Source organism: Octodon degus, unplaced genomic scaffold, assembly GCF_000260255.1.
Source record: "Octodon degus isolate 3935 unplaced genomic scaffold, OctDeg1.0 scaffold00090, whole genome shotgun sequence".
Lineage (NCBI taxonomy): Eukaryota > Metazoa > Chordata > Mammalia > Rodentia > Octodontidae > Octodon > Octodon degus.
This window is the reverse complement of record NW_004524666.1, coordinates 8,767,815-8,786,909: the sequence shown is the minus strand read 5'-3', so window position 1 is coordinate 8,786,909 and position 19,095 is coordinate 8,767,815. Positions and strand designations below refer to the sequence as shown.

Sequence of the window (19,095 nt, the reverse complement as noted above, 5' to 3'; positions counted from 1 at the left end):
GACCGTGGTAAGCAACCTCAAAAAACACAAAAAAAAAGGGGGACTAAGTATGGCTTTTAATTGGTTGCAAGCTATTTTTTAACATTTCTACAGCTTTGCGGTACATAGCTGTGTGTGCTGTACATAGCTTTTATTTAACCTAATTTTTTTTGTTTTTGTTGTTACCTCTACTATAATTGCAGGCCCATTATCACTACCAGTGGTCAAGAGCAGGACATATCTACAGATAATATTTATTTATTTATTTTGGTACCAGGGATTAAACTCAGGGCCTTGCACTTGCAAGGCAGATGCTTCTGTCTCTGAGTTATATCTCTGTCCCTAGGGACAATTTTTTTACAGCAGGACTCCACAGACTTTTATTGTCTTCTCAGTATGGGTAGAGACTGTGAGATCAGGACCAGGGACACAGAAACTGAAGCCTGAGCTGGCTGCAGGGTACAGGGGCCAGTGCAGAGGCTGGAGCCTGCGGAGCAATCAACTGGCTCCCTGACGGGGGCTTAGTCCTTTGCACTGGATTAATTTCCATCTTTGGTGCCAGATTTCCAAAGAGTAGCAGGAGGCAGTCTGATGTGCAGCTCATCCCCACAGGAGGGTTTTGGCAAAAATAGCCTTGTCTAAGGTGGCCCCCACCTTCTAGCTTGTTTATTCCATCTATAAACAGGGTGCACCCAGCATCTATCAAGGGGGCTTACTTTTCAGAACAGTTCTCCCAGTAGAACATGTGGCACCTGGACAGTTAGGTCTCAGGCTCAGGTGAGCTTGTCGGCTTTCTTGATCAGGACAGTGGCTGTCAGAGTGCAGAGACTAAGGAGAGAGGCCGCCGTTAGAGGCCACTGGGAGCTGCCACGGGCTGATAGTCTGAATAAGCTTTATTGTTTTTGTGAGCTCAAGGATCCACTTTCTAAAGAAGCCAGAAGCTCTACTAAGTTTGTGGAGTTTCTTTCTTGTAACCAGTTTCTGCCAGATATTGGAGCAGAGCTTTTGCACCTTCCTACAGGCAGCTTGGACGTATCATTCGTCAGAAATGTTTTCTAACGAAGGAACAAGTGTTTGAGTCCAGGTCAGTTAACCTGTAAGTCCAGAAGTAGGGTCTTTGTGAAGAGGGCTAGCTGACCGGAGCCAACTGAAGGTAGAAGAAGGCATTCTTTAGGTCTGGGCAGGTGTACTTGCAAGACAGGGTGACAGAATATTGATGCAATATATAGGAGAGCAGTCATGGTGGCACTGGCAGCTTGGAGACCTGGAACTGGCTTTATAGGCAAGAGAGTGTACTTTAGCAGTTTGATGGTCTACAAACATTTCGCAGTTTTGAAGCCTCTGGATGTGTGGTTGAATTTCTAGCCAAGTCTCTCCTGACATGGAATTGCTTTGATGAAGGGGAAGATTCCTCCAGGATGGAGTTTCACAACCAGAGGCAGGTGGTCAGTGGCCCATTCTTAGGGCCCCAGGGACAGTGACAGATTTATGGAGCTCGGAGGGACAGAGCAACAGGTTGTCTCAGAGAGGCCAAATCTGTGGGCAGAGCCACCCTGAAAATAGTAGGAGAGTTCCACAACCCTGGAAGCACTGAGTAACAGTTCAAAAAGGGTGCATGGGTTGGGACACACAGAATGTAAGGTGATGACTGCGTTGTTGACAGCATGGCGATCTTGTCCAACATGTTCAACAGTCTATTAGGCTGTTGCGTGGCTGGCTGCCTGTTTGTGCTTCCCATGACATCTGACAACAATGGAGGCGGGAGGTGGGGGGCATGGTTGACAGGTAGGCCCAGAGGTGAGTCCTTAGTTCATACCTTTGAGAGTTCATATCTCTGAGAGGAGAGTTTTCTCTTACTCTTCTCCCACTGGGACAAATATCTGACATTCAAAATGAAGGAAAGAAAGTTTATTTAGCTCACAGTTATTGGAGGTTTCAGTCCATACTCAACTGGCTCCAAGACAGAGTGGCACATGGCAGAGAGCAACCTTTTATGGTGGTGGCAAAGAGTGGAGAGCAAATGGAGAAGTAGCAGCAACAATAGCTACAGAGAGCGAGTCTGTCTCCCCTAAGTTGCATTCAGGCTATCCACCCCAGGCTGGGTGTAATACTCACACTCATAATCCCAGCAGCACTTACACCCATAATCCCAGTGGATCATGAGTTAATCACAAACTATAGAAGTCCGCCCCCTGACTGCAGTCCACCCCATGACTGCATGAGGCTTTTGGGGGACAACCAGACACAAACCATAACATTCAGAATTGTGATTGTCTGTCTCAGGCTAATCATCTTCCTTTCCAGTAATAGTCAAAGTTGAAAGTGCACAGTTAAACAAGAGGGAGGCTGACTGGCTTGGTGAAGAAGAGATGGTAGGAGATGATAGGGTCACCTCTACCTTGAAGAGAAGTCTCTTCCCAGAAGTGGCATGGGGACTGGCTTACTCAGGAGATAGCCTCCCAGGCTTCAAGTTTGTGCCTGACAGATGGGGTGAGAAGTAGGAGTCCTAGCTGCCCTGATGATGGCACTATGGGCTCTGAATAGTCCAGCTGAAGAAGGGAGCCTGACACGACCTAGTCTGACCCCATCAGACCAATGAAAGGGTTGTCATCCAATCCAGGTTGAAGCTTTTGAGAGTTTTTATTTTTTTAAATCCAAGTGGGCATTTATTTTTTACTGTCCATAGCCATGATAACTGATAGCCAGAGGATATGGTTATCTATCAGGCTGGATTTTCTCATGGACATTAGGTGCTCAACTACCACAGCACATTTATTTCTACATTCAGCCGGTTGATGTCATGTGACAACCCCCTGCCTAGCAACCCACTGCTTGGATTGCCTTGGGCACCTGGAACTCTCTGGACTGGAGCAGTTTGTTCACACAGCTCACCTTGGCCACGCTTTGTGCTAGGATGGCCTTGCTCCAGCCCTACATGTGTGATCATTCTCTAGCTTCTGCTGATCCCCAAAGGTAGGAGCCATGAGTGGAGTATGAAAAATTGAATTTCCCAAAGTACTGTAATTTATAGCTCTAGAAATTGCAAGTTCCTCACACACACATTGAAATTCAGTTAGTTACACACAGGATCATGCTTAGAATAAATATAGACAGGGTCACCATTTGCAGACTGTTTGCTATGTGAGAGACAGTGTATTATTGACTTGACAGGTACAATCTTATCTACTCTTGCACATTGAATTTATACACATCAGAAGAGATGCTTTCCCACAAGCACAAAGTAGTAGAATCCAGATTCAAACCCTGATTGGGCTGACCCAAGTGATTTTCTTACTTTTACTACCACCCAGTGCATTCTGGAATCTGACAGAACAGTGCTAGTGTTGAGAAGGTGTGCTATTGCCCAGGGTGCTTTGTGAGCTTCACATGTGTGTGAACATTAGAGTACAAAGAAAATTATGGAAGACCTTTGAGGAAATGTCCTTAGAGCCTACAACCCTCAACTCTGCCTCACAGGGGCACTTACATTCACCTGTAATGCTTGTACTTTCTTTAGCAAGTAATGGCAAGGGCTTTGTTTCACTAACAAGGGAGGGTGACAGTTCTCCCATAAGAAAGGAGAACAAGTATCATTTAAATCATTTAAAGTTCTCTTGTTGTAAATCCCTTCCTGTTTCCATGTTATTATGAATATGCCATTAACTACTGTCCCAAACCTTATGAAAGAATATTCTGACTGGGTGTCTAGGAATCCTTAACATCTTTCCTGGAATGAAATCATCGGAGTGGGTCATCAGCCCAGGGTGCTCCTTGGGGCTCAGGGAGTTTACAGAGCCCACTTTCACCCAAGCTACTGCCCCACCTCCATGCACAGGAAATAGCTGAAGTGAAGTAGTCCTTGAGCCAGCCTGTGCCTCAGCTTGCCCGGATGTCCTTTTCACTGCCACTAAAAGAATATTTAATTCCATGTCAATAGGAGACATAGTTTGATTTGACCATCCTTAAGATGAAAAGTAACATTACCACAGTAAAGAATGTGGAGAAGTAGGGAAAATATTTAGGAATATTACTTCCTTGTCTTATTTTTAAACATGGTTACACGCACATCTTTACAATAGATATATTTGACTGTTCTTAGTGCTGAATGGACTATTGCCCTATAGTTTTAAAAATTACATGATTAACCTTTCCTCCATTTGTGTGATTATTGGCCTGATATAAATTCCAGGAAATAAAAATACAGGGTCAAAGGTTGTGAATTCACAGTTCATATTACTCAAACTACTTTCCACATCATTGCAGAAATTGGTACTGCTTCCCCGAGTGCTTTAGAGCATCAATTTTGGTATTAACTTCTTAGCTTTTGTTTCCTCTCCCTTAATGAGTGCAAAGTCAATTTGCTTTCATATGAATTAACAGTGAGATTGAACATTATTCTATATGTTGATCATTAATTCTGCGAATTATTTCCTTTCACTGTAATTTTCAAAATTATGTTTCATTAATTCTTTATGAACTCCTTGTATTTGCAGTAAATAAATTCTATATATTCGGCACTAGAGTAAAACCTGTTCATCATTCCTTTATAATCCTTTATAGCCCTTGAAGTTCTTCACTTGATGAGGATGATCAAGCTAGAGGCGATTTCATTCGTCACTACGCATTTGGGACCTTAGCAACAGACAGCTAAGGGAGAGGTACAACTAAGAGACCTACGAGGAGGTAGCGGCCTGATATGACAAAGATTCCTTCCTGGGCGGGTTACGATGCCATTCCAGCCCCGCACCTTCATTTTGCCCCAAAACCCTGCTAGACTCCTGGGCAACCGGCACCGAGGCCCCGCCCCTTCCCACCCAAACCACGCCCCGGGCCCGCCCCCTCAGCCCCGCCCGCCCAGAGCCCGGCCCTCCGCGGGCCACGTGGTTTGGCGTCTGCGCGCAGGCAGTTCGCACAGTCGCGCTTCCGGGTTGGCGGCCGCGGCGGCGCCGAAGCCCCAGAGGCGGGGCTAGGGCAGTGCGGTTGCCCGCGAGGCCCGAGTGGGCTCGCCGCTACCTGTACTCCGCCGGTCCCGCCGAGAGGTGGGTCTTCCGCGCGCCCCCGTCCTTGGGCTTGGGTCTGGGGGCCGTACCCGCCCCCGGGGGCCTGCGAACCCGGGCTGCTGTGGGGCCTCCCGCGGTGGGCTCCCTGCGCTGCAGTCCCAGGGAGTGGAGCGCCCCGGGCTCGGCTCCGCGCGCAGCCTGGTGCCCGGCCTGCCTTCCCCGCTACACCGCCCTTCAGTGGGAGGCCTTACGCGGCTGTGTCATGCCTCTACAGCTTCGTTTTGCACTTGTGCATTTTCTTGGCCTTTTAAGTGTTTGTTCCTGTCCGGTGTGGGGCACACGCCTGTAATCCCAGCTCGGGAGCCTGAAGCAGGAGGATCGCAAGAAGTTCGAGGTTAGCCGAGGCTACATAGCGAGTTCAAGGCCAGCCTTGCACTACATAGCAAGAGTTTGCCTCTAAATAAGTAAAATATTTATTGCTACAGATGAAATAGTTAATAACATGTTCTCGAGATGGCGGCAGTGTTGTTCTCGATAATTTTGTGGCCCCAAAAGTTAGTGCAAGAGGTTGCAGGTGGTTTGATCCCATTCTTTCCTTCCAGAGGAGAAAACACGAGCATTATGAGGAGAGGTTATGTGGATATTGGGAATCCGCCTGGCTCTGTAATGTGCCACAGGGACGAGAACCCAGAGCTGAGTCACTAAGTAGAAAATGGTAGTATAGGGGGCCAGGGATATGTAGCTCAGCGGTGTAACCTCCTTCCTGGCAAGTGCAAGGTCTGAGTTTGATCCCTGGTACTGCAAAAAATAAAATAAAAGTGAACTTCAGTTAGCGATGTGAAGAAACAGCAAGTGCATGTAGGCCCGGGTTAACCTTGTCAAACAGTGCTTAATCCTGTTTAAACATTGTTTTCTTATTTCAGAGTTGAACCTTCCTGGCTTGTGAAGAAAATGGCAGAAGCACCAGCAGAGCTTTCCGAAGGGCAGCTTGTTTTACACTCAGACACTCACAGTGACTCTGTCCTAGCCAGTTTTGAGGATCAGAGAAAGAAAGGCTTTCTCTGTGATATTACCTTAATCGTGGAGAATGTGCATTTCCGGGCCCACAAAGCCTTACTTGCTGCCAGTAGTGAGTATTTCTCAATGATGTTTGCAGAAGAGGGGGAGATCGGACAGTCGATTTATATGCTGGAAGGCATGGTTGCAGACATTTTTGGTATCCTGCTAGAATTTATTTACACGGGTTATCTACACGCTAATGACAAAAGCACAGAACAAGTTCTGGCTACTGCTCAATTCTTAAAAGTCTATGACCTGGTGAGAGCTTACACAGACTTCCAGAATAATCATAGCTCCCCAAAGCTAACGACTCTGAGCAGTGCTGGTGCTCCTATGGTTGTCATTTCTAATAAGAAAAATGACCCTCCAAAGCGGAAACGGGGAAGACCAAGAAAAGTCAATAGTTTGCAAGAAGGAAAATCAGAACTGGCTGCAGAGGAGGAAATACAACTAAGAGTGAACAATTCAGTTCAGAATAGACAAAACTTTGTGGTTGAAGAAGGAGACAATGGGCTACTGACTGAACAGATTCCAGCAAAAGAAAAGGAAGGCTCTGAGTCTGCTTGTGAGGCAGGTGGAGTGGAGGCTGTGCCAGCTGAAAAAGATGAGAACTGTGATCCCAAGACCCAGGACGGGCAGGATGGCCAGAGCCGATACAGCAAGCGGAAGATCCGGAGGTCCGTCAAACTTAAGGATTACAAACTTATAGGGGATGATGAAGACCATGGTTCAGCCAAGCGGGTGTGTGGAAAGAGAAAACGCCCCAGTGGGCCCGAGGCCCATTGTAAAGACTGTGGCAAAGTTTTTAAGTACAGTCACTTTTTAGCAGTCCACCAGAGGAGCCACACCGGTAATTACATTTTCAAAACTTACTGCAGTGCATTTTGGAATTTGGAATGGTAGTGGTACAGCTTTCATCACTGTGGCTTCTATGGGATGTAGTCTTTGCACGTATTATTGCATTTAACTCTTAGGATAGTGTTACAGGGTACATGGTAGTGCCCTTACTGTACAGAAGAGGAGATCCAGGCCTAGAGAGCTGAAATAACTTGCCCAGGTGTACCCATTCTGCCATAGAGCTGGGATTTGAACCCAACTGGCCTCATTCCAGATTGGGTGTTGTTGGTCGCTTGCTTTAGCCTTGCCCAGTTATCAGTCTTTTTTTGTGTGTATTTTTCAGGGAGGGGTCTACAGGGTGTTCAAGGTCTCACTACTAGATGGACTCGTAGTGATGGGCCTGTTTACAGCCTCCCAAGAGCTGGGATTACTGGCGTGTACCACGCCCAGTCTCAATTGCCCTCTCAGTGCCCTGGGGGCAGGGCCAGCCAGGCAGGCCCAGGTGCCTAAATGCACTGAGCTATTTGGCCTGCCCTCCAGTTACCCGACTTTAGCTCAGTTTACTCTGCTTTCTGATGGTTGGCTGTTCTTTGTCTTAACCACAGCATTCTTTTGCCTAGCTCTTGGGGATAGCTTTATAACTCAACCCTCTAGCTGCAGGTGCTTTTCTTGGTTTTTTTGGTTCCTGGCCCAGCATTGACCAGTAGACCCTTTTGTGACCATGGCAGTGTTCTCTTCCCATTGTCCCAGTGGCCGTTAGCCACATACGCATTTCAAGTGCTTGAACTGTGGCTTGTGTGACTGAGAAACTGATTTTTTTTTTATTATTTATTTATTTATTTATTTATTTTTGTGGTATCGAGGATTGAACTCAGGACTTTGTGCTTGCCAGACAAGCACTTTTTTCACTGAGCTCTCTCCCCAGCCCGAGAAACTGAATTTTTTATTTTGTTTTTGTTAATTTAAATTCTAGTAAGACATGTGGCTGGCTGATTGATAGCTAATATAACTATATTGCAGCATAGGCCATGGGGATTTCCACAGAAATCTCTTCTTCCCTTGAGGCCTCCCAAACTCATTCCTCTTTAGATCAGGCTGTAGTTGCCACTTACAAATTCCGCAATGGAATATAAGCTTATGTGGGAGCTGGCACTGTACCTAAGTTTTCTCCTGTCATAGTAACTGGCTGTGAATGTGACCCACTGCGCCTGGTGCTGTTCTCCACTTACATATTAGAACCACTTGGAAAACTAAAACTTCCTGGGACTGGCTCCATACTCAGGCTTCTGACTTACTTGCCTGGAACCTTGTTATTTGAAAAGCAGGAAGTAAATGTACATATGGGGTCAAAACTGAATTCTGATGCTTGGAATAAAATAGATTCTCAAATATTCCACTGTAATTCTTAGCACTCAGGAGGCTGAGGGAGGAGGATTGCCTTGAGTCTGAGGCCAGCCTGGGCTGCAGAGTGAGTTTAGTACCAGCCTGAACTACATATTGAGACCCTGTCTCAAAAAAAAAAAAAGGGGAGAAAAAAATATTTCTTAACCTGTAATAGGTTCTTTTTTATTTTCATAGTGAATTCTGTTTTGCACTAGAATATATTTTGGTTATTTTCATTAAAGATGCACATATGTATAGTTTATGAAGAGTCATATTCTTTAAGACTTGTCATGGGAAAAGCAGCACATGGGATCTTGCCTTTTACCCCCAAGATTCTGGAATACTGCAGTCACTGTAGTGTCTATTATTGTGCTTATTGACGCATTACTTACACAAGTTAATGGATTTCACTGTGCTATTCCTTCTGCACGTACATACAGTGCACATTGATCCTGCCCATTTTTCTTCTGCCCTCCCCTGCCTCCCCTTTGCCCTCTGCTATGGCCCACCGACCCAGCCCTGTCCCTTTCCCCCACCCTACTTTTCCCCCTTCTTTCAGATTATCTTTTGAGGTCTTTTTTTTTTTTTTTTTTTTGGTGGAACCGGGGATTGAACTCAGGCCCTTGCGCTTGCCAGGGAAGTGCTTATTCCACTGAGCCATCTCCCCAGCCCTAGATTATCTTTTTTCCCCTAAATTCTACATACAAGAAGAAACAGCTGACACTTGTCTTTTGTCTGTTTTTTTTTTGTTTTTTTTTTTTGTACTTAACACAATGCTGTCCAATTTTATTTACTTCTCTACAAATGACAGGACTTCATTCTTGATGGTTGAACAGCATCCCTTTGTGTATGTATACCAAACGTCTAGCCATTCATCTGTCACCAGGCATGCAGGTGGTTGTGGTAACAGTGCAATAAATGTGGGCATGCAGGTGTCTTTGTACACTGGCTGCATTACCTTTGAATGTAGTACAGTATTCTCAAAAGAGATAGTTTTGTGAGAAACCTCTGTCCATTTCTTCATTATAGCTGTACATTCCCACTGTATACAAGAGTTCCCCTTTTTCTGTATCTGCCCCAACATTCATTTATGTTTTTAGTTACAGGCATTTTGAGATGAGGTGATGTCATTTTCATTTGCATTTCTATTTGAATGGCTAGTGCTGTTCAGATATATATCTTTTTTTTTTTTGCTCCAAATGCCTTCAGGGCAGGTTTGGCTGGCTTGAGTTGTGGGGCTCGGCTTGAGTTGTGGGGCTCAGCCTGAGTTGTGGGGCTCAAACCACAGCAACCTGAGCCTGACTGCTTTGTTGAAGCAGCCACTTAAAGAACTGAGCTAAGGGGCAGGCCCCCATATAGCCATTTGTGTACTTTTTTATGTATCTTTTGAGATAATGGCCATTCATGTAATTTGCAATTTTTTTTTTTTTTTTTTTTTTTGGTATAGGGTCTTGCTATGCAGGCTGAATTCATAGTGATCCTCTTGTTTCAGCCTCCCCCGTGCTGGGATTAGAGGCAAGCACCACCATGCCTGGTTTCAGTGGCTGGCACAGTTTGTGGTACCGGGGATCGAACGTGGGTCCTTGTGCTTGCCAGGAAGGCGCTTAGACCACTGAACTGTCTCCCTGGCCCCATCAAATTTTTAAAATTAATTAAGAATTGGCCGGGAAGATGGCTCAGTAGAATAAATGCTTCCTGGCAAGTGCAAGGGCCTGACTTCAATCCCCAGTTCTGCCAAAAAAAAAAAAAAAAGATTATTATAAGTACATTTTAGGTATATATAATGATCACATTTGTCATAAGGAATTTGTACCTATACATGATATATCTTGATTTTTAAATTTTATTTTGCTGTTCTTTATATGTTCTGGATATTAATCCTCTGGCAGTAAATAGTTTGAAGTGATTTTTTTCTGATTCTGTATTATTCTTCACTCTGATGGGGTTTTTTTATGTTTTGGTATAGAGAAAGTTTTCAATTTGATATGATCCCATTTGTCAATTATTTTGTTTCCTGTACTACTGGAGTTTTACCCAGGAAATTCTTGCTTGAACTAGTATCTTGAAGTATTTCCCATATGTTTTCTTGTAATGGTTTCAAAAGTCTTACCCTAAGGTCTTTAACCCTTTTTGAGTTGAGTTGTTTAGCATGAGAGTTAGGAATCTAGTTTCAGCCTTTTAAATGTGGATATCTAGTTTTCCCAGCATCTTCTCTGCAAGAGGCTGAACTTTTTCAGCTGTATGCTTTGACTCTCTCAAGAATCAGCTAGCTGGCATAGTGGCATAGACTTGTAACCCCAGCACTCTTGAGGCTGAGTGAAGAGGATCAGTGTTGAGATCAAGGCCAGCCTGGGCCACAGAGTGAGTTCAGAGCTAGCCTGAACTGCATAGTGAATGAGACCTTGTCTTTAAAAAGACAGGGCCAGGGATTCAGTAGAAGATGCATGGACTTAGTTCTTGGTCCTCTGGTCTACATGTCAGCTTTTGTGCCAGAATCACACTTTTGTTACTGTGACTATGTTTTGAAATTCAGTTCTGTGGTGCCTCCAGTTTAGGACTTTTTGGCTATTTGGAGATCTTTTTGGCTTCCCTATGAATCTTAGGATTATTTTTTTCTAGTTCTGGGAAAAATATATTTTGGTAGGGATTGCACTGGCTCTATAGATGGTTTTGGGTAGTATGGCCATTTTACCAGTATTCTCTTAGTCCATAAATGTGGAAGATCATTTTACCTTCTAGAGTCTTCTTCAGTTTCTTTAGTCTTCGATAATTTTTTTTTTTTCGATAATTTTCTTTTTCTTTTCCTTTCTTCATTTTTGTTTTTGGGTGTTTGTGGTACTGGGGGTTGAAGCAGGCATTGTGCATGCTACCACTGAGCCCAGAGTTTGATACCTTACACTGTGGAAGCCTTTTGCTTCCTTAGGTTTCCTGGGGGAGGACAGTTAATGTGAATAGAATTACTTCGCTGGTTTTCTCAGGGAGTTCATTATTGATGTATAGAAATGCTTCTCATTTCAATATATTCTTTGATTTTTGGGTCCAACTACATTACTGAGTTAATTAGTTCTAAAGTCTTTTGATAGAGTCTTTAGGATTTTCTGTGTATCAAATCATATTATTTACAAACAAGTAATTTGCTTTTCTTGTCTGTCTGTCTGTCTTTCCTTCCTTCTCTTTCCTAATTGCTCTGGCTAAAATTTCAAGTCATTTGGCCTATTTTCTTCCATTTGACCAATACCAGAGAGATCCAAACAAGGTGGAAGTTCCTGTTGATCAGTTCAAAAAAACTTTCTTGAAATATTTTTTTTTTTTTTTTCAGAACCGGGGATTGAACTCAGGCCCTTGCTCTTTCTTGAAATATTTCATGGGTGATTCCCATCTGTTTTTCTCTTCTTCCTTTCTAGAACTCTTGCTGTTCAGGTGTTGAAACTTATAGGCTCTTCTACCTCTATTTCATTCATATTTTCCATTATTGTTTGTTCTACTTCCTGGCAGATTTCTGCCTTACCTTTTTAGTTTTGTTTTGCTTTTTGTTTTTTGAGGCAAGCTCAATTCCCCCAATCCTGCCAGGGCTAGGATTACACGTATATGCCACTGCCCAGTTCTTTTTCTTTGTTTTTGTTTTTGTTTTTGTTTTGTTTTAGACTACAGTCTAAAATGTAGTCAGGCCAGGCTTGAACTTGCTTATGTAGCCCAGACTGGCCTCAAACTCACAGGATCCTCGTGCCTCTGCCTGCCAAGTGCTGAGATTACAGGTGTGTGCCACTATGCCTAACACTGGCCAGCCCTTTTACTTTATAATGTAGTGACTTGTATGAGAATGTTAATGATAATGGTTACTTCATTCTGGGCAGTCTCTTTTTTTCTGCACATTGCTTTTTATTCATTTCCCTTAGTATAATACTACTATTAAAATTTTTCCTTGAATGTTAAATGCTGATAGTTTGATTTTTGGGGGGGGTGTTGGGGTGCTGGGAATCGAACTTAGGACCTTGTGCCTGCCAGGCAGGTACTGTACCACTGAGCGACATTCTTCCCCACCTACCCCCACTGTATAGTCCAGGCTGGCCTTGAACTCACTATGATCTTCCTGCCTTAGCTGGGATTACAGGTGTATGCCACCATGTCTGATGACTTTTTTAAATTCATACTTGGTCCTATATGAGTATGTTACTAAAAAGCTACAGACAGCTCTGAGAGTATAAGGAAAGCCTGTAAAACAGTGGACTTATTGGAGGAGTTGTGGCTGCACCCCAGTTCCTTACTGATCCCCAGGTGAGGGTCTATGGCTGTACACATGTCCACCACCTTCCAGGAAATGTGCCTCTACTCTTCTCCCAGGAGGCAACTGGCCTGGCTGCCAGGGTCTGAGCCAAAGAGAAGATCTTGTCCCAAATGTAGACTTTGACCATGTCTCCTGTAATGGGCCTATTAGCTGTGCCTGGCCACTCCAAATCCAGAGACCCTTTGTTTTACCCTCTTTAGAGAATAATCTATCATCTGTTGGGAAAGGGCCAGGCCCTGAGCTGTGTGAATAAGGAACTGATTCTGGGGGGTCTCACTACCTCTCAAATAAACTCTTGTGTATTGTCAGAGGTTGTGCCTGCTGCCAATTCCTGGGCCTTTGGGAGGCGCTGCTTAGAAATTAGGTTGTATCTCATTTTTCCTCACTGCTAGCTTTGGATTAATCTGTGTTGTCTCTCATTTTTGTTACTGATATTCTCTCCTATTCCTTACCTTCGGCTGTGGGCTCTTTAAGATAAATCCCCTTGTCATTTTCATTTGTGCTTATATTCTGCCTCTGGACCTCTCCTTCTAGGCGAGCGACCCTTCAAGTGTAATGAGTGTGGAAAAGGCTTTGCCCAGAAGCACTCCCTGCAGGTCCACACCAGGATGCACACGGGCGAGCGGCCATACACCTGCACTGTGTGTAGCAAGGCTCTGACCACGAAGCACTCGCTGCTGGAGCACATGAGCCTGCACTCAGGTAGCTGGCCTGCACCACGGGGCCGCCTGTCGCAAGATCCCCACTTGCAGGGTGGACATTTCTGGCATCTAAGGCGTGTTTCCTTAGTCTAGTATCATTTTCTGTGTGGTATCACTGAAAGACAGGTCTGTGCCACTGTCAGAAATTACTTCAGAGTTGTACACAGCACTGAGCTTTCAGCTACCCTTTGGGTAGTCAGTGCACAGGTTCTTTGTTTAACTACAGGTTTGCAGCTGTTTTGAGTGCCTCTGGGGGAGACTTGAATTCTCCGGCTCTATCTGTGTTACAGTTTGTGTCTAGTTGTCCCCCCAAAGCCTCATGTAAGTTATGGGGCAGACATGGCTGGAGGAGCTAGTGGCTTGAGGGGCGGGGCCAGAGGACCAGGGTGGGGCATGAGGGGCGGGGCCAGAGAGGCACAAGCCTTTAAACTGGGTAGCCTGTGCTTTCTGAGAGAGGTGGAGAGTGTCATCCTCAACATGGTAGCGCTTCAGCCTCTCCTCCAGTGTGTTGAAACCTCCAGTAACTATGAGCTAAGTAAAGTAAACCTTTTCTTCCTTAAGCTTGAGTGTCAGGTATTTGTCCCAGCAGGGAGAGAAAAGTAACTAAGACAACCTGGTTCCCTCCAGTCCTGTTGCCTCATGTGCCTTTGTACATTTATGTATCTGCTTTCGAAAAGATTTTCAAATGGATACATTTACTTGTATCCTTTATAGAAAATGGGAATCTGGGCCCACTCTGTTATTTATCACTTTAGTGATCATTCTAGAGCTCTGTAATTTTTGCATGGTTTTAAGTATTCTATTTTTTATTTTCCAGGACAGAAATCTTTTACCTGTGATCAGTGTGGAAAATATTTCAGCCAGAAAAGACAACTAAAGAGCCATTACCGAGTTCATACAGGTATAATATCCATAAAGTGAGAAAAAGTTTGGATTGGTGGGGAAAAATGCAAATATGAATTGTTTCTGAAGTCTTAGGTTCATATTCTAGACAATAAATGGATATTTTGGGGAAATATTCTTAAAGCCATGTAAGTTAGAGGTTGTCGTGTTCTGCACTATCATGAGACTTAAATATTTGTACCGTAGTTTTGGTGCTACACTTAGGAACCCTCCAGAATCGGTACATTTCAAAAGTGCCACCTGTCCAAGAGGGCTTTGAATTAGTTGGCAGTAGTGCCTAGATGGAGACACCATCCCCAGTCCAGGGTTTTCTCCAGGGCAAGGGTTCCATCTATGATGGCCAGGAGGGTCCCAGCTCTTTCATGGAGGCAGTGAGCTGAACTACCTTAGGGAATAGCAGTTGTTACCAGATTGATAAAAGAATTGTGCTGTTGTTAAAGTACCATATTTAAAGTGATTATTTTTCAGGGAAGTGCTTTAACACAGATCACTGAAGAAATGCAGGGAGAGCATATATGCACTGACACTTTTTTTATTGTTGCGACAAGGCCACTCATTACCGGAATGTAACCACTGCCATCGCAAATTCATGGATGTGTCTCAGCTAAAGAAACACCTCCGAACACACACAGGTAACACACTGTCTGGCCACCACCCATCCTAGCATGTGACCTTTGCAGGGGATGTGCTGAGTGCCTGCTCGGCCTGTGTCTGACGATGCTTATTGTAAATAGAGTTGGAGTTTTACAAGTAGATCATTGGAAAGCTCAGGGGAGAATGGGGCAGCACTGTTCTGTAGGGACATCTCATATTTGTAGGCTAGCAAAATAGGTCCCTACTGGCCACTATTCATGTGTGAAAAGTCTTTTTTTTTTTTTTTTTGTATTGGAGCTCAAATTCAGGACCTTGTCAGGCAGGTGCTTTTGCTGCTAAGGTATCTCCCTAGCCCTGAAAATTCATTTAATGCCACAAAGTAGTACATAGTGCTGCAAGTGGTTTGCTCATGATCAGATGTGAGGGTGAGAAGGTAGAGGCAGAAGAAACTGGATGGAGGGAAGCCTGGGGAGCAAATTCAGAGATTTTGGTCACTTGGGCTGGGGCTGTTTAGCACCAGGTGCAGATGAGGAGTAATCAGTTGACTACTGGACTGTGGACCTCAGATGCTGGGAGAGCTGTAAGTGCTTACACGTGAACCTGTAATTAGGGTGTGAGACCATGACAAGCTCCCCAGGGAGCCAGCCACTCATCTGTCTGAAATCTGGAGCCCCTCACCCTAACCTTCCTTGCAGAGTCCATGAGCCAACTCAAGAATTTCAAGATGGGGCTGTGGAGATAGCTCAGCAGCATAAGCACCTACCTGCCAAGCCCAAGATCCTGAGTTCAATTCCTTACATTAAAAAAAAAATTTCAGGATGGAGCCAAGGTGGGGATGGGTCTTGTTCCCCAGAAAGTCTGGGAAAGTATTTACAGGACAGCTCAGAAAGCTGGAACACATGCTGGCTGACACAGGAAGCCAGAAGAGGGGATGAGACAGGAGTATGAAGCTTGAGGGAAGACAGCCCAGCATCCAAAGAATGCATTGAGAATCCTCAGAGACAGGTGGCCTGGCTGCAGGACAGTGGGGCGGGCACCACAGAGTTAGGCCTCCTGTTTGGGCAAGAAGGATGTTTTGATTTGTGCCTCAGAAAGGTCTCGGGCCAGAGAAGACAGTGCCCCTTAGCAGCCCCTTTAGGGAAGAAAAGGCCAAGGTCAAGAGCATGGAATGCAGATATATATTCAGACTTTCAGTCCGGGGTGGGAGGGCATAGTTGATGCATATGTGACAAGAGTACTGATATCCTGATATCCCAGATGAGAAAACATGTACCTCAACAAGAAACCTGGTAGGAGATGTGAAAAGAGCTCCACAGAAGACAACATAGGAATGGCAGGTAGTCAGCTATAAAACCATGGCAACAGCTTTGGTCACCAAAGAGTGTGTGTGATTTTTGTCCATTAGATTGGCAAACATGTGAAGAAATGGACATTTTTATGTACTATTGATAGGAATATAATGTAGAAATTTTGTGGGCAGTAGCTTTGATGGTATTTATCAACTGTTTCCATTTGGGGAAAGATGTTTAAGGCTATTTATCACAGGTAGGTTTGACATTTATTTATTTATTTTTTGGTGGAATGGAGCATTTAACTCAGGCCTTTGCACTTGCCAGGGAAGCATTTATTCCACTGAGCCATCTCCCCAGCCCAGGTTTGATTATATTAGAAACAAGCAAACAACCCCTTGGTAAGAGATTTGACTGGTAAGTTTTAGTTAGTATCCATGATTGGATACAGCATAGCCCAGGCTGGCCTTGAATTCACAGTGATCCTTCTGCCTCAGCCTCCTGAGTGCTGGGATTTATGCCAGCGCCACTTGGGCTTATGCCACAGTGCAGGGCAGCACAGCCTTTGAAATGGTGATGTGGCTCCACACAAGAGCAGCATGCCCTGGCACTCTCCTGCACAGGCTGCCAACAGATTTGTCTTCGGAGACTGGGAATGGTTGATACATTCTTCATGCGTTTCACTGCTCCTTGTGTTTATGTGGAACCTTGAGTCATGTTTTAAGGAAGACAAGGTTGTGTCCTACAGTGGGAGACCAGTTCTCTGGAATAAGAGTATATAGGACTGATCAGAACTGGAGGCTTGTGGTGGGGCAGGCCTGCTTGAGTGCTGCTACCATCACCAAGACAGCCACTCTGGGTTTAATGTGACACAGAACAAAGCCTGCCGCTCACTGCACCACTAAATCAGCAGGAGCATGGCCCCGGATTTTCAAAGCCTCAGGGCAGGTAGGCAGGTAGTGGTGGGGATGGACTGAGGAGAGGCCCCAAGATACCCTGAACGCCATATCCAGTGTAGCCCTTGAAATTCCCAGAGGCAGGACGGGAGTCAGAATGCTGAAAGTGAGGTCAGATGCTGCCTCCTCTCCTGGTGGGAAAAAATGGAACCACCCTACAGTGGCAGTGCATTCATTTATATGCGCTGCAGGTTGATTCAGGTGAAACCCATCTGCCTAACAGCTTGTTTACCTGGCTCACCTTGGGTGCTCTGTGTTCTCAGGGCTGGCCTTGCTGTAGACCCACACATGACTGATCTCCAGCTCAGCCGCTCCCCACACTTAGTGGGTCATCGTGCTGCTGGAAACCTCTAAGGTGCCCCAGGTCCTCAGCCTGAAATTTATAGCTCTTTGAGGTATGACTTCATCTTAGATTCCCACCCCTGCTCACAGCAAATCCCCACCCCTCTGGGGCTGTATAGTATGTGGACCTTTCCAACACAGGCCTTTTGAGTATGCTGTTTATAGCAGTCCAGGTGGCTCTCCAGTCTGGCTCAGTGCTGCCTCCCACATTTCACTCTCCTGCCACCACCACTAGTGGTGTGACCATCTCAACTCTTGGTGGAGCACAGCCCTATTTGACTTGTTACTCACATAGGCCAACCTCCTTTTCTGAGACTCATCGAGCCTTGTTTCTTAACTCTGTACTTTGTTGATGGTCAGTGCATGTTTCAGAACTGAATAAATTTGAATCGGGTAACTCAGTTGAAGGTTGCAGACCTGTTCACAGGAACAAATCAAAAACCGTGGAATTGGAAAACCTTTGTCAGTTCTGTAGTTTGAATGTAGCCCCCTAATCCATGTGCTAGAAAGAAAGTTTCAGGGTCTGGGAGTTTAGCTCGGTGATAGACACCTTGCTTAGTAGGTATGAGACCCAGAGTTCACTCTGCAATGCTGGAAAAAAAGAAAAGAAAATGGAAAATTTTCAGAGTTTTTATTTATTTATTTATTTATTTGTGGTACCTGGGATCAAACTCAGGACCTTGCGCTTGCCTAGCAGGTACTTATGCCACTGAAATCTCTCCCTAGCCCAAGAAAATGGAAATTTAGCTGATTAGGCTGAGTATGATGCACCTTATGATCCCAGCACTGGGGAGGCTGAGGCATAAGAATTGTTGAAAGTTAAAGGCCACCCTGGACTACATAGAAAACCCTGCCTCAAAAAAAGAGGGGGCCAGGGAGATAGCTAGGTAGAATAAGCACCAGCCTGGCAAGCGCGTGGTCCTAAGTTCAATCCCCGGTACCGCAAAAAAAAAAAAAAAGGTGCGGACATAGCAAGACGTCTCAAAAAGAAAAACTCAGCAGCTGATAGAAATGTGTTGAGGTGTAGAACCCTCAAGAATGGAATGATGTTACCCCTGGAGTAGATTCCTGATGGGGGAGGTCACAGAGCCTCACTGGTAAGGGTCACGGTGTGTGAGCAGAGGCTAGGAGAGGAGGTGAGTCAGTTACCTGGAGACACCTGGGAGAGGGCCGGGTAGGTTTGGGGGAGAAGTGTGAGGGTCTGTGATCCTTTGGACCCTGGAATTTTGACTGTAATCAGGCTGGGGCGCCATCAGCACTTAAAGCCGCAGTATGAAGTGACCTGACTATACCAGAACACCCCCCCCCCCCCCCCGTTTGCCATGCTGACAGTGGATGGCAGAGAAGGAAGAGCCCCTCGGGGCAGCCGCTGTGTCCAGGAAGGAAGGTGATTGTGTAAACCAGGACGAGTGGGTCGTGAGCGGTGGTCAGGTTCTGGATATATTTGGAAGACAGATGTGAACAATATACAAGTCTCCCCAGTGCACAGTTCTTTTGAAGACAGTGGTAAGGGAAGAGTGCTCAAGTCACTGTCACGCATAAGCGTGGAAGATACAGGAGGAATGTATTGAGTTCCTTTGCTTTCCTCATGTAAATGCCTTCTTATTTCGCACAGTGGTACATGCTTATCTTCCACCCACTGTGGGAGGCTGAGACAGGAGGATCACAAATTCAAGCAGTCTGTGGAACTTAATGACTTACTTAGCAGGACAATGTCTCCAAGAAAGAAGGATAGGGGTGGAGCTCCGCAGTGCAGAGGCCCTGGGT

At 45.2% G+C, this 19,095-nt stretch overlaps 1 protein-coding gene across 2 annotated transcripts in view; it reads left to right on the top strand.

The window, feature by feature from the left end:
- The first annotated feature begins 4,944 nt into the window (after positions 1-4,944).
- Positions 4,945-19,095, top strand: part of Zbtb24 (zinc finger and BTB domain containing 24) — a 17,551-nt gene continuing 3,400 nt past the window's right edge. The window contains exons 1-5 of one of the 2 annotated variants that reach the window (XM_004637488.2): positions 4,945-5,018; positions 5,903-6,888; positions 13,078-13,245; positions 14,062-14,145; positions 14,696-14,779. In XM_004637488.2, coding sequence (XP_004637545.1) covers positions 5,931-6,888; positions 13,078-13,245; positions 14,062-14,145; positions 14,696-14,779 — 1,294 coding nt within the window. In that variant the 5' untranslated portion in view covers positions 4,945-5,018; positions 5,903-5,930. Of the gene's footprint in view, positions 5,019-5,902; positions 6,889-13,077; positions 13,246-14,061; positions 14,146-14,615; positions 14,780-19,095 lie in introns of those variants that run through there. The other variant, XM_023722360.1, reaches the window with a different exon arrangement.